General features: G+C 47.3%; 1 protein-coding gene across 1 annotated transcript in view; it reads left to right on the top strand.

Moving 5' to 3' along the window:
* The window catches only part of NOX3 (NADPH oxidase 3), a 474,423-nt gene that overhangs the window by 12,021 nt on the left and 441,066 nt on the right, over positions 1 to 21,336 (top strand). Inside the window, exons 2-3 of the mRNA XM_073673353.1 lie at positions 9,345 to 9,455; positions 9,542 to 9,626. Of these exons, the coding sequence (XP_073529454.1) occupies positions 9,345 to 9,455; positions 9,542 to 9,626 (196 nt within the window). The remainder of the gene's footprint in view (positions 1 to 9,344; positions 9,456 to 9,541; positions 9,627 to 21,336) is intronic.

Below are 21,336 nucleotides of genomic sequence, written 5' to 3'. Positions count from 1 at the left end.
ATAGTTTTGGCCTAATACCACAGTTTAGCCACTCAGCTCTGCTCGGTTACCATCCATTGTTTTTTTGTGCAAACAACTCCAGAGTTGTGAATTAGTTAACCACCAAAATGAGTGGAAAAAGGCCTGCTGCTGGTGGAAAGGGGAATAGGCGTGTTGGGAAGGGGAAAAAAGGTTGTGTCCGTGGGGTAGGTGCAGAAGAAAGACCATCTTCCAGCCAAACTAAAATGTCTACTTCTTTTAGCGGACAATGTGATAAGATCCCTTTCTTACTGCCACGCCAATTGCTACAAATTCCAGATGAGGCACAAAAACAGCAGGTGCTTCAACGGATATCAAGTGCTCCTTTAAGTGGGCTCTCCTCCACATCAACTTCAACATCACAAATACTCCAGTCCTCAAAGGTGTCACCCAAATCGCACTTGCTTCCTCACAGCTCCCAAATCTCCAGCTGCCCGTCTGAGTATGAGGTAGAACAGATGGTTGAGTCTGCAGAGCTGTTTACTCATACTATAGCCTGGGAATCAGAGGTCGACTCCAGCGCTTCTGTGAATCCAGACGAGGAAATGATCTGCACTGATGCCCAGAATCTTTATGAGTCGGATCCAGGACCAGACGCAGAAGGTTCTGACCATAATGTAGACCCTCATTCCCAAACTGTAACTCCTGTTGGTGGAGACAATGAGGAAGACGATGATAAGACTCAAATACCTGATTGGAGCGACAACTTTAGTTTTTTGTCAGGGCAGGAACAGGTTGGCTCTGAGGACGACGGGTGTGCACAGGGTGATGATGATGAGGTCGGAGATCCCACTTACTGTCAACCCACAGTCAGCCAAGAGATGAGGTCAGCAGAGGAGGTGGAGGAAGATGCTAGTGACGACGAGGTCAGGTTGCGCCTTCCTGGACAGAGACGTAGTACTGGAAGCACGTCAACAACTGCATCCTCAAACACAACTCTGCCTCTCACCACAAGTCGTGGTGGCTCTTCAGGTCGCATGGGTGCTAAGCCTTGCATAGCCTGGGCATTTTTTCAGATCGATAAAGATGACCCAACTCGTGTTATCTGTAACATTTGTCAGCAAAAGCTAAGTAGAGGCCAAAAAATACATAGTTTGAGTACTTCATGCATGAACCGGCACATGGACATGAAGCATAAGTTGCAGTGGGAAGCTCAGTGTGCTACAATGCTGCGGTCTAGCCGGCCGGGCCAACCACCGTCTGCCATATCTTGTGCATCCGCGGCCTCTTCATCCTCTGTGACTGGGGGGACAGCAGTCACACCTGTTTTGGGGCGCAGACCTGCCACCTCTTTACCCGCAACAGCCAGCGTGATTGGCAGGTCATCATTTTCTTTGGAGGTGGTAACACCAGCTGGTCTTGAGCGCTGTCCGACATCGATAGCACCACCTTTGGATCAATGCAACCTAACATGTCCGCCTGCATCTTCCTCACAGACCGGCAGTTTGCCGGGGACACCCTTATCAACCCCGTCTAAGCACAATAGCCAGCCCTCGGTCCCTCAGATGTGGACAAGTAAAAGACCATTTCCTCCTAGCCATGAGAAAGCTAAGAGGTTGAATTTCACCATCTGCAAGCTCTTGGCTACAGAAATGCTGCCTTTCCGCCTGGTGGACACAGAGGATTTTCGAGACCTTATGTCCGTCGCAGTGCCCCAGTACCAGATGCCCAGTCGGCACTACTTCTCAAAGAAAGGTGTGCCTGCGCTCCACCAGCATGTCGCACACAACATCACCGCTTCTTTGAGAAACTCTGTGTGTGACAGGGTGCATTTCACGACAGACACTTGGACGAGTAGGCATGGACAGGGGCGTTACATGTCGCTGACTGGGCACTGGGTAACTATGGTGACAGCAGGACAAGGGGCTGCTGTCCAAGTCTTGCCGTCCCCACGAGTTGTGCGTCAATCCTCTTTATGTCAAAGTTCCTCCACTGCTTCTGCCTCCTCAACCTCCTCTCGGTCTTCCACCTGCACCCAAAGCCTGTCTGGTCATGCCACAAGCTTTCTAACTGCGCAGAAGGGATCCTGCACACCTCCTTACTATGCTGGCAGTAGGGCTCAACGTCATCAGGCGGTTTTTACATTGAAATGTCTGGGAAATGTGAGTCACACAGCTGAGGAGTTGTGGTCAGCTCTGGAGAACCAATTTCATGAATGGTTGTCTCCACTGGACCTGAAACCAGGGAAGGCAGTGTGCGACAATGCTGCAAACCTGGGTGCGGCCCTTCGCCGGGGCAATGTCACACACGTGCCTTGTATGGCTCACGTGTTGAACCTGGTTGTCCAGCAATTTTTAGCCCACTATCCCAGACTAGATGGCCTTCTGCAGAGGGCACGGTCGCTGTGTGCTCACTTCCGCCGTTCGCATCCCGCAGCTCAGCGACTTACATCTCTACAGAAGTCGTTGGGCCTGCCACTTCACCGGCTAAAATGCGATGTGCCTACCCGGTGGAATTCAACTCTGCACATGTTGCAGCGACTGTGGCAGCACCGACAAGCCCTGGTGCAATACGTTCTGACGTATAGCCTGGGCCAACGAGATTCAGAGGTGGGGCAAATCACGCTGGAGGAGTGGTCTCAGATCAGGGACCTATGCACCCTTCTGCACAGTTTTGAAATGGCGACGAAGATGTTTAGTGCTGACGATGCCATTATCAGCATGACTATTCCGGTGATTTACATGCTGGAGCACATGTTAAACAGAATTCGGAGTCAGGTGGTGGCACAAGAGGAGGTGGAGGAAGTAGAGGAGGAGGAGTTGTATGCGGAAGGGCTAACATCTGCAAGGTCCAGACGGTCGGCAGCACCAAGGCGGCAGGCATGTGAGGGTGGGGGAGATGATTTTACCAGGGCGCATGGTAGCAGCCAAACTAGTGAGGAAGGTGCAGGAGCCCAGGAAGAAGTGGAGGACGAACTGATGGAAGACTCATCAGATGAGGGAGACCTTGATCACATTTCTGTTGTGCGAGGTTGGGGGGAGAGGACAGAGGAAGGAAGCATGATTGTTACCTCGCCACCAACACAACAGGGACTTGGTGCTCCTGGATGCGCAACACACATGAGTGCCTTCTTGCTGCACTACCTGCAACATGACCCTCGAATTGTGAGAATTAGAAATAATCCTGACTACTGGGTTGCCACACTGTTAGATCCCCGGTACAAAAGTAAATTTGCAGAAATTATTCCTGCCATAGAAAGGGATGCACGCATGCAGGAGTATCAGCAGAGACTGTTGCAGAATCTTACATGTGCTTTTCCACAAAATACCAGTGGTGCACGTAGTGAATCTCACAGTTCCAACTTGCCAACCGTGGGACCGTCAAGTGTTCAGCACTCAAACCGTAACAGAACCACAGTATCTGCTGGTAGCATCAATTTTGCGGAATCATTTCACCACTTTTTTAGCCCATCCTTTGCAAGGCCACAGGAGACAAGAAGTCTGACACATAGTCAACGCCTAGAGACGATGGTACAGGAGTATCTCCAAGTAAACATTGAAGCCACGACTGTGTCACTGGACCCTTGTTCTTTTTGGGCTTCCAATCTGGATAAATGGCCGGAGCTAGCCACTTACGCCTTGGAGATCTTGTCATGCCCCGCAGCCAGCGTTCTGTCTGAACGTGTGTTCAGCGCTGCTGGTGGTGTGCTGACAGATAAGCGCACGCGGCTCTCCACTGATAATGTAGACAGACTCACGTTCATAAAGATGAACAAATCATGGATCCGAAACGACTTTTCTACCCCTGTGTCATCCTGGGGAGAGTAAAAGCTTGATGATTGGTTAAAATCACCCTACCAACCGTTTTAAGCTTTCAAATTACTAATCATGTTTATCTGTATCTTGACTGGAAAATAATTTGGGCTTTGTAGCAGTGTGCAGCACTGATCCTATTAGGCCATCTATAATAAGCTTCACCAGATTTAAAATTAAAAATAATTTGTAGCTGCATCTAGCCCGGAAAATAATTTTGGGGCTCCGAGATGCGCAAGACACATAAGTGCCTTCTTGCTGCACTACCTGCAGCATGACCCTCATATTGTCAGAATTCGAAGTAATCATGACTACTGGGTTGCCACACTCTTAGATCCCCCAAACTTTTCGATCAACCTTTTCATTTTAATAAAGACCAAAAAAATGGTCATTTTTGAAATTATAAGCATTAGCAGGTTGTTAGAAACTGAAATCAAACAGTTTTCAACTCAAAACTTTATTCTAGGTGATGTTACATTTTCACATAGGACCCCTTGTTCGAAAGGAGCTTCTGAACTCTCTCGTCCATTGAATTTGTCAGGTTTTGGATGGTTTCTGCTTCAATTGTTTTGCATGAGGACAGAATACCCTCCCAGAGCTGTTGCTTAGATGTGAACTGCCTCCCGCCATCATAGACACTCCTTTTAATGATGCTCCAAAGGTTCTGAATGGGGTAGAGGTCAGGGGAGCATGGGGGTCACACCATAAGTTTGTCCCCTTTTATGCCCATATCAGCCAGAGATGCAGATGTTTTATGTGCAGCATGAGATGGTGCATTATCATGCAGAAAAATGATCTTGCTGTGAAATACACGGTTCTTCTTCTTGAAGCATGGCAGGAAGTGCTGTTTGAGAAAATCCACATACATTATGGAGTTCATCTTTAGCGCCTTCAGGGATCCTAAAGGGGCCGACAATCTCTCTCCCCATGATTCCAGCCCAAAACATTACTCCACCTCCTCCTTGTTGGCGCTGTAGCCGTGTTTGCGTGGGGTGTCCATCAACCAGCCATCCTCCACTCCATTCATCTGGACCATCGAGCGCTGCACGGCACTCATCCGTGAACAAAACAGTTTTGAAATCAGTCTTCATGTAATGTTTGGCCCACTGGAGCCGTTTCTGCTTGTGTGAAGTGGATAGAGGAGGTCGACAGGATGGCGTATGCACAGCTGCAAACCTCTGAAGGACCCTGCATCTTGTTGCTCGGGGGACGTTGGAGGCACAAGCAGCTTCAAAAACTTGTCTGCTGCTATGACAAGGCTTTTTTGCCGCTGCTCTTTCAACCTGATGTAATTGCCTGTAGGAAAGAGTCCTCAATTTGCCCTTATCAGCACGCACACGTGTGTACTGTGAATCAGCTACATACTTCTTGATTGCCAAGACACTTCATCCTGATCATCGCACAATGTTGATTGTAGTCATGCCTTGACCTAAACACTCCACAATTTGTTGCTTCTCAGCAGCCGACACATCCTTTTTCTTTCCCATTTTGGCAGAAAATGTAGGCTGCTTAATAATGTGAGAGAGCCTTCTTACGTAGTCTTGCCTTTCATTGGACACACCTGCCAAACTAATTAGCACAGGTGTCTGCAATTGCTTACAGTGATATAAAGAGCCCTGACACACATCACCATCAATGAGTTTAACTGACAAACAAACAAATTCTTCCCTTATCACTCCTAAACACTTTTTGCATAATAATTTGGAACGCGGTGTACATGTGCTTTTCCACAAAACACCAGTGGTTCACGTAGTGAATCTTACAGTTCTAACTTGCCAACCGTGGTCTGTATGGAATTGTTCAATAAAGGGCCCAAAATTAAGATAACATAGATGGGAGAGGTCTCTATGAATAGGAATTCCTAAGTATTTGATACCCTGTGAGGGCCAGGCAAAGGGAAAGTTGGACTGGATGGAATCCTATATGGATTTAGGGAGGGAGACATCGAGGGCCTCAGACTTCGCTGCATTGATTTTAAAATTTTACCATGTAACAAAGTGATCTATTTCAGCCATAACAGCAGGGATGGATATATGTGATTGAGTGATATATACTAGGACATCATCAGCAAATAGAGAGCACTTGTACTCGGTGCCTCCCACCTCAATCCACCTAATATTGGGGTTATGGTGAATTGATGAGAGCAGGTGCTCCGTCACTAGGATGTATAAGAGAGGGGACAGAGGACATCCCTGCCTTGTCCCATTGGTGATTGTGAAAGGTGATGAAAATGTTCTGACGCACCCCCTGGGCCTTGGGACACCCGGAGCCGGACCCTTTTTGGTGGATGCTGGTGGTTGTAGTCTTCGTGGCGGCGATCCGGTTCCGTGGCTCAGGGCGGTCAAACCAGTGGCGGAACTATTTATGTGGTTTTGATGTTTAAATGTCCGACTACGCCACCCGTGGATTGCGGTCAGAGTGAACTGCCGCTACAGGGCAGACCGCTAAGGCTGGTGTTGTGGGTGCAGCAGAGCAGAGGAGTATAGCCTCAGGGCAGTGTATGCGGAGGATGGGGGTGATGGTGCAGGGCAGCAGCAGTAACGACACGGAGTCAGTGATGCAGTTCAGGGCCTTTACTCACAGTTCTTATTATCCAGAGCACGTCTGCAGGTAACGGCTGCCCACGTCGTACTGTGCTCACCAGGTTAGGGGCTCAGACAACTCCCAGATAACTTTGGAGCGCTTCACAGGACCCCCTTTGTGTGTCCTTTGTCTGGCCTTTCTTACCAACACTTCTGTCCGGCTGCCTCGGGCCTCCTCTTGGTAAACTTGGCGCCAGTTTCCCTGACCCTATGTGGTGCCTTCCTAGCGGGTGGAGCAAGGGGCTGCGCCACAAAAAATGTCAGAGCCTCCGGTTTCTAGCTGAGGGTCGTTTCCTGCCTCCACTAGTTCGGGGACCGGTCTCCCCCTTTGGCCTGACCCCTCTACGCAGGTGGATTCGGGCGTGCGGTGGCGACTCGCCCGTCCGCACCCCTGGGATCCCTTCATTCCTCGTTCCTGGAGCCTTCTCCGCTCCTCTTCCTTCCTTCTCCCTCTTGCAGGCCTGGGCCTCTGTTACTAGGCCCGCCTCCGGAGCAGAGCTCATGCAGAGCCCCTGCTCCCTGCCACTTCTGCTCAGACTTCTCTGCACTGAACTAAGATGGTGCCCACCTTTTATACTCCCTTCTCAATGCACCCAGGAACTGCTTCCTCCCTGCTCCTGCACTGCCGGGTTCCCCTTCCTCAGTGTTCCCTCCCCCCACTCCAGCCAGGGACAGGGACTGTCGTGCCCATCTCAGGGGCATATTGGTCGCCCTGCCCCACGGCAATGTGGTGTAATGCATGCAGGTGTCGGGTCCTGATCCACACTCCATCCTTATCTGAGAGTGAGATATCACACCTCTGGGTGAGGTGCAATACGTCTGTAGCAACCGAGCCCTCGGTGCTACAGTTCCATTTATCTTCAGCCTAGGTGACGTATTGTGATACAGGGCCGTGATTTTGGCTATAAAAGGGTCCCCTAGACCCCTACCCCAAGCTTTTTAAGAGAATCATATATGGCGTGCCAGGAGACTCTATGGAATGCTTTCTCAGCATCCAACGAGAGTATCTACTTACAAATTTTTAACTGCATCTAGCCCAGGAAATACTTTGTGCCTAGTAGCAGTGTCTGCTAGTCAGCGGATTATCCCGGCTGTTAAGCAAGCTACACCACCTGTAGTTTGGACACTTAATTTTTTCAAAGGAAATGCTTCGGGACCACGGGACACTCAGTGAAGAGCATCAGGAGGCACCCCAAGGCATAGGGGCTGGGACTGGCACTAGGATGCCTTGCGGTGGACAGCCGAGCTCGATCCTTATAAAAGCTTTTTAACTGCAGCAGCTTTAGTGGACGCTACTGGAGCTGGAATTACGCGGCTGCTGGCATGAGACTTGCCCTCCAATAGATCCTTGTAAATGGATTTAAAGTGTATTCATTCAAATTAGAGGGACAATTTAAATTAAAAAGCTTAGAGCTGCCTCCACCACAGGGGGGCTCTCTCGACCCACCAGCGGACAGGCACCAGTATTGGGAGAGGGGGGCTGGCCGTCAGGGTTCACCGCGGCTCTGGCACAAACCCGGCGACACAGAGGTGGCACGGGCAGGAGCGGACTGGCCGTCTCGGCTTCTCACTTTTTGGATTTTAGAAGGGCATGACATGCCTATATCTGTGTCTCCCCCTCCTTTTACTCCTCCACCTCTTTTCTTTTCGCATGACTATATGTACTTGTCACTTTTCCATGTGTTAGTTGTGTCTTCTGAGCAGTTTGTCAGCTTTTGGACACCTTTGAAGGTGTTTTCTATGTGTTTCTATGTGTTTTTGTTTGCCTGCCATTGGTTTTAACGGTGTTCGAAGGTGTTCGACGAACAGTTCGACGAACAGTTCGGCGAACACACGGGTGTTCGACGAACCGAACCGAACTCGAACACTACGGGGGTGGCTCAACACTATTAATTAGGGATGCCTTTATTGCTGCACATGCTGTTTATTTTGTCTCGTCTTTGTTTTTCATCTTCCATGTTGCAATTTCAATGTTTTATTGTTGTATTACTTTGGACCACTAACTAAAAAATCCCTAAGATATAAGTTTGGTACATTTCCATTTATTTCTGAAGTTATTGTACAGTCTATGAAAAAAATGAAGGGGCCAATAATGATGACCAGCAACTGTAGTGAATTACAAATGAATATATCTATCCAGACTTTTTAAAAAAGTTGCTTATGTCATGTACAAAGTAGACATCATAAAAAACTTACTAAGAGTAGAGTTTGTGTGCATGGAATCTGTGTAGAGGAGAAAGATGAGTTTTAATAATTTGAAGGTAAGTGTATGTACATTCCCACGCAATTTGCTAACCAGTGTTCTGTCCGTACTAATGTGCTAGCCAGAGAAATACAAATAAACCTCCCTAACAACTTTATCCAATTATAGGTTACCTACCGCAGTTATCACAGGCAGCTCAGTGAATAGCACTGTAGCTGTGCAGCGCTGACGTCCTGGGATCAAATCCCACCAAGGTCAACATCTGCAAGGAGTTTGAATGTTCTGCAAGGAGTTTGTATGTTCTCCCCATGTTTGATGGTTTTCTCCTGGTACTCCGGTTTCCTCCCAGACTCAAAAAGACATACTGATAGGGGATTTAGATTGAGAGCCCCAATGTTCTCAGTAACGTTGATGTCTGTCTGTAAAATGCTGCGGAATAAATAGAGCTATATAAGTGAATAATTTGAATAAAATACTATGCCATTTTCTGTCGTTAGCTTCAGATTTGGGCAGTAATTATCACGGATGATTAAAACTTCAGCACAGAAAATCGGAAATTCAAGACTTTCTAAACATACCGCTTTAGAAGCTAGTACAAGTATTATGAAGACAATTTTTAGATTGAGTTCTATTCAAGTGTTTTATAACATGTAAAAAATATAAATGGAATTGCGTCACTTATATGCATTCAAAGTGACATGCACACATTCCTTTTCAGTTGCAGCATTTCATTTTGAACAAATATTTTATGTACTTTTCAGCATTTTTGTCTTATAACTCTTTCTACAGTCTACTTTAGCATGGGCAAGAGCTTCTGCAATGTGTCTAAACTTCAACTGCATGCTGATTATACTGCCAGTATGTCGTAATTTTGTGTCCCTGCTTCGAGGATCTAGTGCAGTAAGTAGAATACAAGCATAGCCACATTTAATTTGCTTGTTTGCACAGCATTTTGAATATTGAATAAATAATTTCTTGTCTTCTAGTGTTGCAGGGGAGATCTGAGAAGGCTGCTTGACAAAAACATTACATTTCATAGGCTTGTTGGCTATATGATCACACTTCATGCAGGTATATTTTTTACAATAAACAAGAAAAATTTATAATTGTCAATACATACTGAATTATATGAAATATTCTTGATATGTTAGTGCTGGTCGCTATGTGTTGCTCTTGTCAAAAATAGTTTTTATACCTTTTATTTTGTTAATTCAATTCAAAGGAATTTATTTTTACAGAATATTAATGCTAAAAATACAGTATATACTGTAGATTGTGTAATGCACCATGGTCTTTTTTTTAGTTTTTGACAGCTAAAATATCATAATCTGCAATGCTCCTGCCATAAAACATTACAACCCCAACAGAAATCTGACAGACTGCAATATTAGTCAAAGAGATCTATCAGGACCATTGGGATCTTTTTGGAAAATGATCCATAATTTGTAGCATGGCTCTGTTAAAGGGAATCTGTCATCACTTTGGAGTTATCAGACCTCTGCTATGGCCATACAGGGTATAGAAAAGTAAATCTATACATACCTGTAAGGCCGATAGTAGAGGTTTGATTGTAGAGAAAAGCGCTTTATTCAATTCTATTTTGTACAGGCTTGGTGTCTGGGGGACGCCAAGCAATGCCCGCCTATGTGTTTATTATTCCCGCAAATCCCCGTCTATATGCTTAATTATCATATTGCCCCCACTCCCCTGCACGTCACAGGGCCCTGTGACAGACCCTGTGACGTGCACTGTGCTCCCCGACTTCCCGGGCATGCGCAAAGCGCCGCTCACATAGAGCGCGCTTTGCTTCCTCCCGGCCACTTCTCTCCATGCACTACGCTGCAGGGTTCTATTGTGCAGGCGCTGGGAAGTGACAGTGACTCTCCAGCACCAGCGATCTTCTGAAAGGAAGCCAGCGATCTTCTGAACAAAAAATAAAAAAATAAACAACCATATCCCTCACCTGTTCACCGTCAACAACGGAGTCCCTGATTACGCCAACAATTGTCCCTCAGCGATCCGGGTCACTTCACCAACAGTGACATCAACAATCACTGATGTCACTGCTGTAGAAGACAGAAATGTACACTAACAGGAGTGTAAAATCACTCCTATCAGTATACATGCTGCTACAGGAGTGAGGTCACTGGGGTTCATCAGCAGAAGATCAGCAGATCAACCCCGGTGAGCTCACCACCATGGGAACATTCTTCAGAATGTTCCCAGGGTGAGGGCACTTGAGCTATCAGCTGATCGCTCACGTGACCGCAGGTCCAGGCAGCGTAGTACACTGTCGGAAGCATCGCATCGCCGGGGACCAGGATCAGGAGGACATCGGGGGACGCCAGATAGGGGAGTATAGTGTTTTTTTTATATTTTGCTTTTTCTCTTTTTTTTACACTGCGTGGTAGCTGGCTTGGCAGAGTAGACTACTGCTCCCCCCAGCCGACCTGCTCTTGCTGCTATCAGCAGGAGCGGCAGTTGGATGAGAGGAGTAGTAGCCCTCCTCTCCCGACCCGGGTACCACCTGCACCACATTTCCACCACGAATTTGTGGCTATTGGCTTTAATTGAAAAGCAGCAAATCTGCAAGTATCTATAATATAACCGGGGATGCGTCTCTGTCTGAAGCCTCGACGCACAGTCTGGCTCCAGAAATAAGCAGGCATCCAGACGTTACAGGTAAGAGGAGTTGTATGGCGCCGGAGATCGCTGTATGTGTATACACTGAACGCATACCGCGATCTCCGGCGCCATACTTACATACTTACCTGACTGGGAGGAGCATTGCCGCGGCACCTCTCTTCGCCGGAGACCGGGGCAGGAGTGAGGCGTCGGATCGGCGCATGCACATAGCGCTATCCGGCGCCATTTTACTGAAGACACATTTACAGTGTGTCTTCAGCAAAATGGCACCGGACAGCGCGGTGCTCCGGCGCCGCACTCCTCCCCCGGCCTCCGGCAGAACAGGACGCAGCAGCGCTGGAGCACAGAGAAGAAAGGTGAGTATAAGTGTTTATTTTTGTGTGTGTACAGTGTGAAAGGGATGAGGGGGCCACACATACCAGGATTGGGGGGTTGAGGGGGCCACACATACCAGGATTGGAGGGTGAAGGGACCATGCATACCATGATTGGGCGGTGAGGGGACCATGCATACCCGGATTGGGGAGTGAGGGACCATGCATACCAGGATTGGGGGGTGAGGGGACCATGTATACCAGGATTGCGGGGTGAGGGGACCATGCATACCAGGATTGGGGGTGAGGGGTACTATGCATTCCAGGACTGTGGGGTGAGGGGTACCACGCATACCAGGATTGGGGGCGAGGGGTACCACGCATACCAGGATTGGGGAGTGAGGGGTACCACGCATACCAGGATTGTGGGGTGAGGAGTACCAGACATACCAGGATTAGTGGATGAGGGGTACCACAGATACCAGGATTGGTGGGTGAGGGGACCATGCATACAAGGATTGGGGGGTGAGGGGTACCACACATACCCGGATTGCAGGGTGAGGGGACCATGCATACCAGGATTGGGGGTGAGGGGTACCACACATACCAGGATTGGGGGGTGAGGGGACAAGGAATACCAGGATTGGGGGGTGAGTGATACCACGTATGCCAGGATTGGGGGGTGAGGGGTATCACACATACGAGGATTGGGGGGGTGAGGGGTAGCACAGATACTAGGATTGAGGGATGAGGGGACCAAGAATACCAGGATTGGGGGTTAAGGGGACCAACACATACCAGGATTGGTGGGTGAGGGGACCATGCTTACAAGGATTGGGTGGTGAGGGGTACCACACATACCATGATTGGCGGGTGAGGAGACCATGCATACCAGGATGAGGGCTACCACACATACCATTACTGGGGGATGAGGGGCGCATACATACCAGGATTTGGGGGTGAGGGGACCATGCATACCAGGATTGGGGGGTGAGGGGACCATGCATACCAGGATTGGGGGGGGTGAGGAGACCATGGATACCAAGATTAGGGGGTGAGGGGACCATGCATACCAGAATAGGGATGATGGGTGCCATGCATACCAGAATAGGGATGAGGGGTACCATGCATACCAGGATGAGGGGTATCATGCATACCAGAATAGGGATGAGGGGTGCCATGCCTACTAGGATGAGGGATTGGGTGCCATGCATACTAGGATGAGGGATTGGGTGCCATGCATACCAGGATGGGGGAGAGGGAGCCATTCATACCAGGATTGGGGGGTGAGGGGTACCACACATACCAGGATTGGGGGGTGAGGAGACCATGCATACCAGGATTAGGGGTACCACACATACCATTATTGGGGGATGAGGGGCCCATACATACCAGGATTGGGGGGTGAGGGGACCATGCATACCAGGATTGGGGGGTGAGGGGACCATGCATACCAGAATTGGGGGGGTGAGGAGACCATGCATACCAGGATTGGGGGGTGAGGGGACAATGCATACCAGAATAGGGATGAGGGGTGCCATGCTTACCATAATAGGGATGAGGGGTACCATGCATACCAGGATGAGGGGTATCATGCATACCAGAATAGGGATGAGGGGTGCCATGCATACTAGGATGAGGGGTTGGGTGCCATGCATACTAGGATGAGGGATTGGGTGCCATGCATACCAGGATGGGGATGAGGGAGCCATGCATACCAGGATTGGGGGGTGAGGGGTACCACACATACCAGGATCGGGGGATGAGGAGACCATGCATACCAGGATGAGGGGTACCACACATACCATTATTGGGGGATGAGGGGCCCATACATACCAGGATTGTGGGGGGAGGGGACCATGCATACCAGGATTGGGGGGTGAGGGGACCATGCATATCAGGATTGGGGGGGTGAGGAGACCATGCATACCAGGATTGGGGGGTGAAGGGACCATGCATACCAGAATAGGGATGAGGGGTACCATGCATACCAGGATGAGGGGTATCATGCATACCAGAATAGGGATGAGGGGTGCCATGCATACTAGGATGAGGGATTGGGTGCCATGCATACTAGGATGAGGGATTGGGTGCCATGCATACCAGGATGGGTGTGAGGGAGCCATGCATACCAGGATTGGGGATGAGGAAGCCATGCATGCCAGGATTGGGGATGAGGGGTGCCATGCATACCGGGATTGGGGATGAGGGGTGCCACGCATACCAGTATTCGGATGAGGGGCCATGCATACCTGGATAGGGATGAGGAGTGCCATGCATACCAGGATTCGTATGAGGGGCCATGCATACCAGGATGGGGATGAGGGATGCCATGCATACCAGGATGTGGGTGAGGGGCCCATGCATACCAGGATGAGGGATACCTTACATACCAGGATAGGGATGAGGGATGGGGTACCATGCATACCAGGATAGGGATGAGGAGTACCACACATACCAGGATTGGGGATGAGGGGTGCCACGCATACCAGGATTGGGGGTGAGGAGTGCCATACATACCAGGATAGGATGGTGGGGAAAGGATGGGGACAGCACAAATACCAGGAGGGGGGCAGCACATACCAGCATGGGAGACCATATACCAATAAAAATGCTCGCCACCCGGGCATAGAACGGGTTCAATAGCTAGTAAATACTATAACTGCAGTTTTTCTGAGGTTCAATTGAAGTCAATTGGCGCGAATTTGCGGCAGAAAAGTCCTCACAATGGTCATGCTGCTGATTTTACCGCAATGGTAATCCTGAGTGGAAATTTCTGCATCATGTGCACAGCACATCAGGATTACCATTGCTATAGCTGGCAGACCTATTAACAAGCGTTTTCGCAGCGTTTCCGCGGCAGAAAAAGTGCCGAGGAAATGCAGTAAAAACGCTTTGTGTGCACATAGCCTTAAATAACTTCCGAACTATTCAACATGTTTGCCAGTCGTCTGTCATTTAACCGGTTCAGGACCGCCCACTGTACATAAACGTCGGCGCTGCCCGGGCTCTGTGCAGCGCCGACGTTTAAAAACGGTGGGTGGTCCCGCAGCGCTCAGGACCCCCAGGGTCCTGCTAGCACTGCGGTACCGGTTCAGAGCGATAGCTCTGACATGTGGCATCATGGGGACCTGAATGGATCAGGTCCCCATGATGTTAACCTGTTCCTATCTTCTAGATGCCGCGATCCATAGCGATCGCGGCATTTAAAAGATAGTAACAGCTGGTGGTCGGCGATCGGGACCCCCCACATACCTCAGGAGCGACGGGGATCCCGGTGCTGTGACCTCTGACATCATCGAGACCTGATTGGCTCAGGTCTCGATGATGTCAGCGTCACACCAGCCAATCAGAGAGATCACCAGGGAAGTTTGTTTTAGCAACAAACTTTCCCGGGCGATCTGCCTGATAAATACACTGTTTCTCCTCCGATCTCAGTGAGAGAGCAGAGGAGAAACAGTGTGACAAGAGCTGTGTCAGCCTTGCCACTGTGAAAGTAAAAAAATAAAAATAAAAAAGAAAGTAAGAGTCAGGGTTAGTCAGTCCTGTCAGATCTATCAGTCAGTCAGTCCTGTCAGATCTATCAGTCAGTCAGTCCTGTCAGATCAGTCAGTCAGTCCTGTCAGATCAGTCAGTCAGTCAGTCCTGTCAGATCAGTCAGTCAGTCAGATCTGTCAGTCAGTCAGTCCTGTCAGTCCTGTCAGATTTGTCAGTCAGTCAGTCCTGTCAGATCTGTCAGTCAGTCAGTCCTGTCAGATCTGTCAGTCAGTCAGTCCTGTCAGATCAGTCAGTCCTGTCAGATCAGTCCAGTCAGTCAGTCCTGTCAGATCAGTCCAGTCAGTCCTGTCAGATCTGTCAGTCAGTCAGTCCTGTCAGATCTGTCAGTCAGTCAGTCCTGTCAGATCAGTCAGTCAGTCCTGTCAGATCAGTCAGTCCTGTCAGGTCAGTCAGTCCTGTCAGATCAGTCCGGTCAGTCCAGTCGGGTCAGTCCAGTCCGGTCAGTCCAGTCCGGTCAGTCCCGTCCGTTCAGTCCGGTCCGTTCAGTCCAGTCAAAAAATCTAAAAATAAAATGGCCCGTCAGACTTATACCGCAGAAGAGGTGTATGCCCTGCTGTGTTCTAACACTGATGACAGCGCAATCTCAGATGGAGATGTGGATTTTGAGGGCTTTAGTAGCGGCGACACTGAGAGCTCAGAAATGAGCAGTGATTCTGTTCTATCCTCAAGCCCAAGGACCAGTACAGCAATAGGTGCAAATAGCGCTACTGGAGAAACGTCTCCAAATCAGGGAACACTGCCCAGTACAAGCGCTGTCCCTGCTACTAGTGAATTGGCGCACCCCAGTGTACAAGGGGCTTTGCCACATGATCTAGCATTTCCCAGATGGGAGGCTTCGGATTCGGCTGCTCCATTCAGCCCTGATTTCAACGCCACTCCTGGTATAAATGTGGAGGTGGAAGATTTTGGACCAATTCATTTTTTTAATTTGTTTTTTACAGACAGCTTGCTAGAGCATATTGTCGTGCAAACAAATTTATATGCATCCCAATTCATAAGCCAGAATCCCCGATCTTACTATGCTAGGGCAAATTTATGGACACCAACTAATGTCCCGGAAATAAAAAAATTTTTAGGACTTACATTTGACATGGGGCTTGTTAAAAAACCGAGCATTCGATCCTACTGGTCCAACCACCCTGTTCAAGCCACCCCTATGTTTTCAGTCATTCTGCCTAGGACCCGTTATGAAATGCTCATGCGGTTTTGGCATTTTAACGACAATAGTCAATGCCTGCCCAGAAATGCCCCAGAACATGACAGGTTATATAAAATTAGACCCATCATTGAAAATTTGTCAGAAAAATTCTTAAGCCTCTACACCCCAACACAAAATATTTCTATAGATGAGTCCCTTGTAAAATTCAAAGGAAGACTGCACCTCAAGCAATTTATCCCATCTAAAAGGGCAAGGTTTGGAATAAAGATCTATAAAATGTGCGAAAGTTCAACCGGATACACATCCGCTTTCCGCATATATGAGGGGAAAGATAGCCAGCTAAACCCACCAGGAAGCTCTACTTATCTGGGGACATCTGCAAAAATTGTTTGGGAGCTGATAAGTCCATTTTTTCAAAAAGGCTACAATCTATATGTGGACAATTATTACACCAGCATACCCCTATTTAAAAGTCTGGTTGAACACAACATCGGGGCTTGTGGGACCATCCGTAAAAACCGTCAGGGGTTTCCACAACCATTGGTCAACCAAAAGTTCCAAAAGGGGCAGTCAGGGGCTGTACGCAACGGAGAGCTGCTTGCCCTGAAATATATTGATAAGAGGGATATTTTTGTCCTTAGCTCGATCCACACAGATGCCACAAGGGCCACTGTAGAACTAGGATCCACCACTCCGAAGCAAAAACCTGTGTCAGTCATTGACTACAACAAACACATGGGGGGTGTGGACCTTGCAGACCAGGTTCTACAGCCATACCAGGTATCAAGAAAGTCCTATACCTGGTATAAAAAGTTGGTTATTTATTTGTTTCAGGTGGCCACATGCAATTCTTTTGTGTTGTACAAAAAATCAGGAAATTCAGATCCTTTTCTTGATTATCAAGAAAAGGTAATTGAAAATCTTGTCTTTCAAAGTGTTAGCCCCGCTCATCCATTAGAATCTGAGGATGTGAAAAGACTCACTGAGCGACATTTTATTGCACTTATTCCAGCAACAGAAACAAGAAGGAACCCCCAGAAAAGATGTCGTGTATGTACTAAGAGAGGAATGAGGCGTGATACCCGCTACTATTGCCCACAATGCCCATCATTGCCAGCCTTATGCGTCACTGACTGCTTTAAAATCTACCACACAGAACCACGTTTTTAAACTGTAAAAATGTATCCCAATTTGTCATTCAAACATTTGGTTCATTTAGTGAATGACATATTCGAGTAGAGCTCACTTAATTTCCAGGGGGGGTTCTCCAGAATCTAAACCTTCCATTGCGTGCTTGTTTCTGGAAATCATCCATCGAGTTAAAATGGTCACTAAACCCATAGATGAATTCCCAGAGGGGTGTCATTTCCAAAATGGGGTCACTTCAGGGGGGATTCTTTAGCTCTGGTACTCTGAAAAGTGCCAGAACAGCATAATCCCCCCTGAAGTGACCCCATTATGGAAATGACACCTCTGTGGGAATTCATCTATGGGTTTAGTGACCATTTACCTATCTACTTATTTTCCCACCACTAGATTAATTTATACAGAGGAGTAGATTGTAAAATTCGGTCACTTGTTGTGGGTTTCCTCTGTTTAGGCACCTCAGGGGCTCTCCAAATGCAACATGGCGTCCGCTATCCATTCCATTCAAATTTCCTTTCCAAAAGTCAAATGGCGCTCCTTACCTTCCGAGCCATGCCGTGCACCCAAACAGTGGCTTTGCACCACATATGGGGTATCAGCGTGCTCAGGAGAAATTGCACAACACATTTTGGGGTCCATTTTTTCTGGCTGCCCTTGTGAAAATTAAAAATTTGAGGCTAAAGTAGCAGTTTTGTGTTAAAAATGTGTTTTTTTATTTTCACCCTTCAACATTATAAAATTCTGTGAAGCCCCTGGGGGTTCAAGGTGCTCACCACACATCTAGATAAGTTCCTTGAGGGGTCTAGTTTCCAAAATGGGGTGACTTGTTGGGGGTTTCCTCTGTTTAGGCACCTCAGGGGCTCTCCAAATGCAACATGGCGTCCGCTATCGATTCCAGTCAAATTTCCATTCCAAAAGTCAAATGGCGCTCCTTACCTTCCGAGCCATGCCGTGCTCCCAAACAGTGGCTTTGCACCACAAATGGGGTATCAGCGTGCTCAGGAGAAATTGCACAACACATTTTGGGGTCCATTTTTTCTGGCTGCCCTTGTGAAAATTAAAAATTTGAGGCTAAAGTAGCAGTTTTGTGTTAAAAATTTGTTTTTTTATTTTCACCCTTCAACATTATAAAATTCTGTGAAGCCCCTGGGGGCGCAAGGTGCTCACCACACATCTAGATAAGTTCCTTGAGGGGTCTAGTTTCCAAAATGGGGTGACTTGTTGGGGGTTTCCTCTGTTTAGGCACCTCAGGGGCTCTCCAAATGCAACATGGCGTCGCTATCCATTCCAGTCAAATTTCCATTCCAAAAGTCAAATGGCGCTCCTTACCTTCCGAGCTATGCCGTGCGCCCCAACAGTGGCTTTGCACCACATATGGGGTATCAGCGTGCTCAGGAGAAATTGCACAACCCATTTTGGGGTCCATTTTTTCTGGTTGCCCTTGTGAAAATAAAAAATTTGAGGCTAAAGTAGCAGTTTTGTGATAAAAATGTGTTTTTTTATTTTCACCCTTCAACATTATAAAATTCTGTGAAGACCCTGGGGGTTCAAGGTGCTCACCACACATCTAGATAAGTTCCTTGAGGGGTCTAGTTTCCAAAATGGGGTGACTTGTTGGGGGTTTCCTCTGTTTAGGCACCTCAGGGGCTCTCCAAATGCAACATGGCGTCCGCTATCGATTCCAGTCAAATTTCCATTCCAAAAGTCAAATGGCGCTCCTTACCTTCCGAGCCATGCCGTGCGCCCAAACAGTGGCTTTGCACCACATATGGGGTATCAGCGTGCTCAGGAGAAATTGCACAACACATTTTGGGGTCCATTTTTTCTGGCTGCCCTTGTGAAAATTTAAAATTTGAGGCTAAAGTAGCAGTTTTGTGATAAAAATGTGTTTTTTTATTTTCACCCTTCAACATTATAAAATTCTGTGAAGCCCCTGGGGGTTCAAGGTGCTCACCACACATCTAGATAAGTTCCTTGAGGGGTCTAGTTTCCAAAATGGGGTGACTTGTTGGGGGTTTCCTCTGTTTAGGCACCTCAGGGGCTCTCCAAATGCAACATGGCGTCCGCTATCGATTCCAGTCAAATTTCCATTCCAAAAGTCAAATGGCGCTCCTTACCTTCCGAGCCATGCCGTGCGCCCAAACAGTGGCTTTGCACCACATATGGGGTATCATCGTGCTCAGGAGAAATTGCACAACACATTTTGGGGTCCATTTTTTCTGGCTGCCCTTGTGAAAATTAAAAATTTGAGGCTAAAGTAGCAGTTTTGTGAAAAAAAGTTAAATGTTCATTGTTTTCTTCCACATTCCAAAAATTCCTGTGAAGCACCTGAAGGGTTAATAAACTTCTTGAATGTGGTTTTGAGCACCTTGAGGGGTGCAGTTTTTAGAATGGTATCACTTTTGGGTATTTTCTGTCATAAAGGCTCCTCAAAGTCACTTCAAATAAGATGTGGTCCCTAAAAAAATGTTTTTGTAAATTTTGTTGTAAAAATGAGAAATCGCTGGTCAACTTTTAACCCTTATAGCTTCCTAACAGAAAAAAATTTTGGTTCCAAAATTGTGCTGATGTGAAGTAGACATGTGGGAAATGCTATTCATTAACTATTTTGTGTGATATATCTCTCTGATTAAAGGGCATGAAAATTCAAAGTTTGAAAATTGCAAAATTTTCAAAATTTTCGCCAAATTTCCGATTTTTTCACAAATAAACGCAAGTGATATCGAAGAAATTTTACAACTATCATGAAGTACAATATGTCACAAAAAAACAGTCTCAGAATCAGGGGGATCCGTTGAAGCGTTCCAGAGTAATTACCTCATAAAGTGACAGTGGTCAGAATTGAAAAAATTGGCCCGGTCACGAAGGCAAAAACAGGCTCTGGGGCGAAGTGGTTAATAGCTTGTTTAGTCAGGCAGGCCACGCTTCAGTTTCATACTTTAGTAGATACTTCATTGTGCAGAGGTTGCAATTGTTCTTGGCAGAGCAGGTCCTATTTGCAGAGGAGTATGCACTGCCAAGAATGATGATCTTTTAGGCAAACCAAAAGATCACTTCTCCTGTAAAATTAGCATTTTGCTCATTCATCAGATGATCAGCAGCTTGATTACACTGCACAGTTATCTGGAAAGATTCCTAGGAAAGCTCTATCCCTATAATCATGCAGTGTAATTGCACCTTAAAGGTGTATAGCTTCTAATCTTAAAGGGGATATCCGGGACTTAGTGCATAGGCACATCTTTTGTTTTTCACAAACAGGCAGGTAGTTGCTACCTACCTGCCTGTTGAGCCCAGCACGATTCTTCTCTGGCCCAGAGCTGTCACAGACCACTCCTGCCGGCGAATCAGCTGCTTCTGCTGACGTCACGTTGACAGGGCTTCTTTTCTGGTCCACTCTGTTGACAGGGACTTCCATCATCACTTTGATTAAATACCGGATCCCCGCTGCCTAACTGTGGGAGCCAACTGTCAATCTGTGCTGGTGAAAACTGGCGCCGGGCACAACAGATATCCCTGCTAGCTATCCTTCCAATAATATATCGCAGCATTCACATTCTATTGAGCTGAAGTCATATTAAATTAGTTAAGACGATAGCTTAAACTCAAACTGTCTACTATAGTTCAATAGTGTTTGTGGTATAAATACTAGACATGATTGAATTGATTAGCTGAGAAATTGACTTACAGATAGATTTCTTGAGATTTGCATGTCCCAGAAAATTTGTGTAATTTTCACTTAATTTTGTGTAGATAGCTAAAATAAATTTTAAAAATTATAGTTTACTTTTGGCATACCTATTCAGCAAATATAACATCCCACTGCAATGCTGTGTGCTGTTGCTGCATATTTCTTTGAGGCCATGTACTGATATGGCAACAAAGTTTTTTGTGCATGTACAGGTGCATCTCACTAAATTAGAATATCATCAAAAAGTTAATTTATTTTAGTTCTTCAATAC

This window comes from Phyllobates terribilis, unplaced genomic scaffold (assembly GCF_046119375.1).
Source record: "Phyllobates terribilis strain yellow unplaced genomic scaffold, ASM4611937v1 Scaffold_3__8_contigs__length_932513732, whole genome shotgun sequence".
NCBI lineage: Eukaryota > Metazoa > Chordata > Amphibia > Anura > Dendrobatidae > Phyllobates > Phyllobates terribilis.
This window is presented reverse-complemented; position numbering and strand designations above follow the sequence as displayed.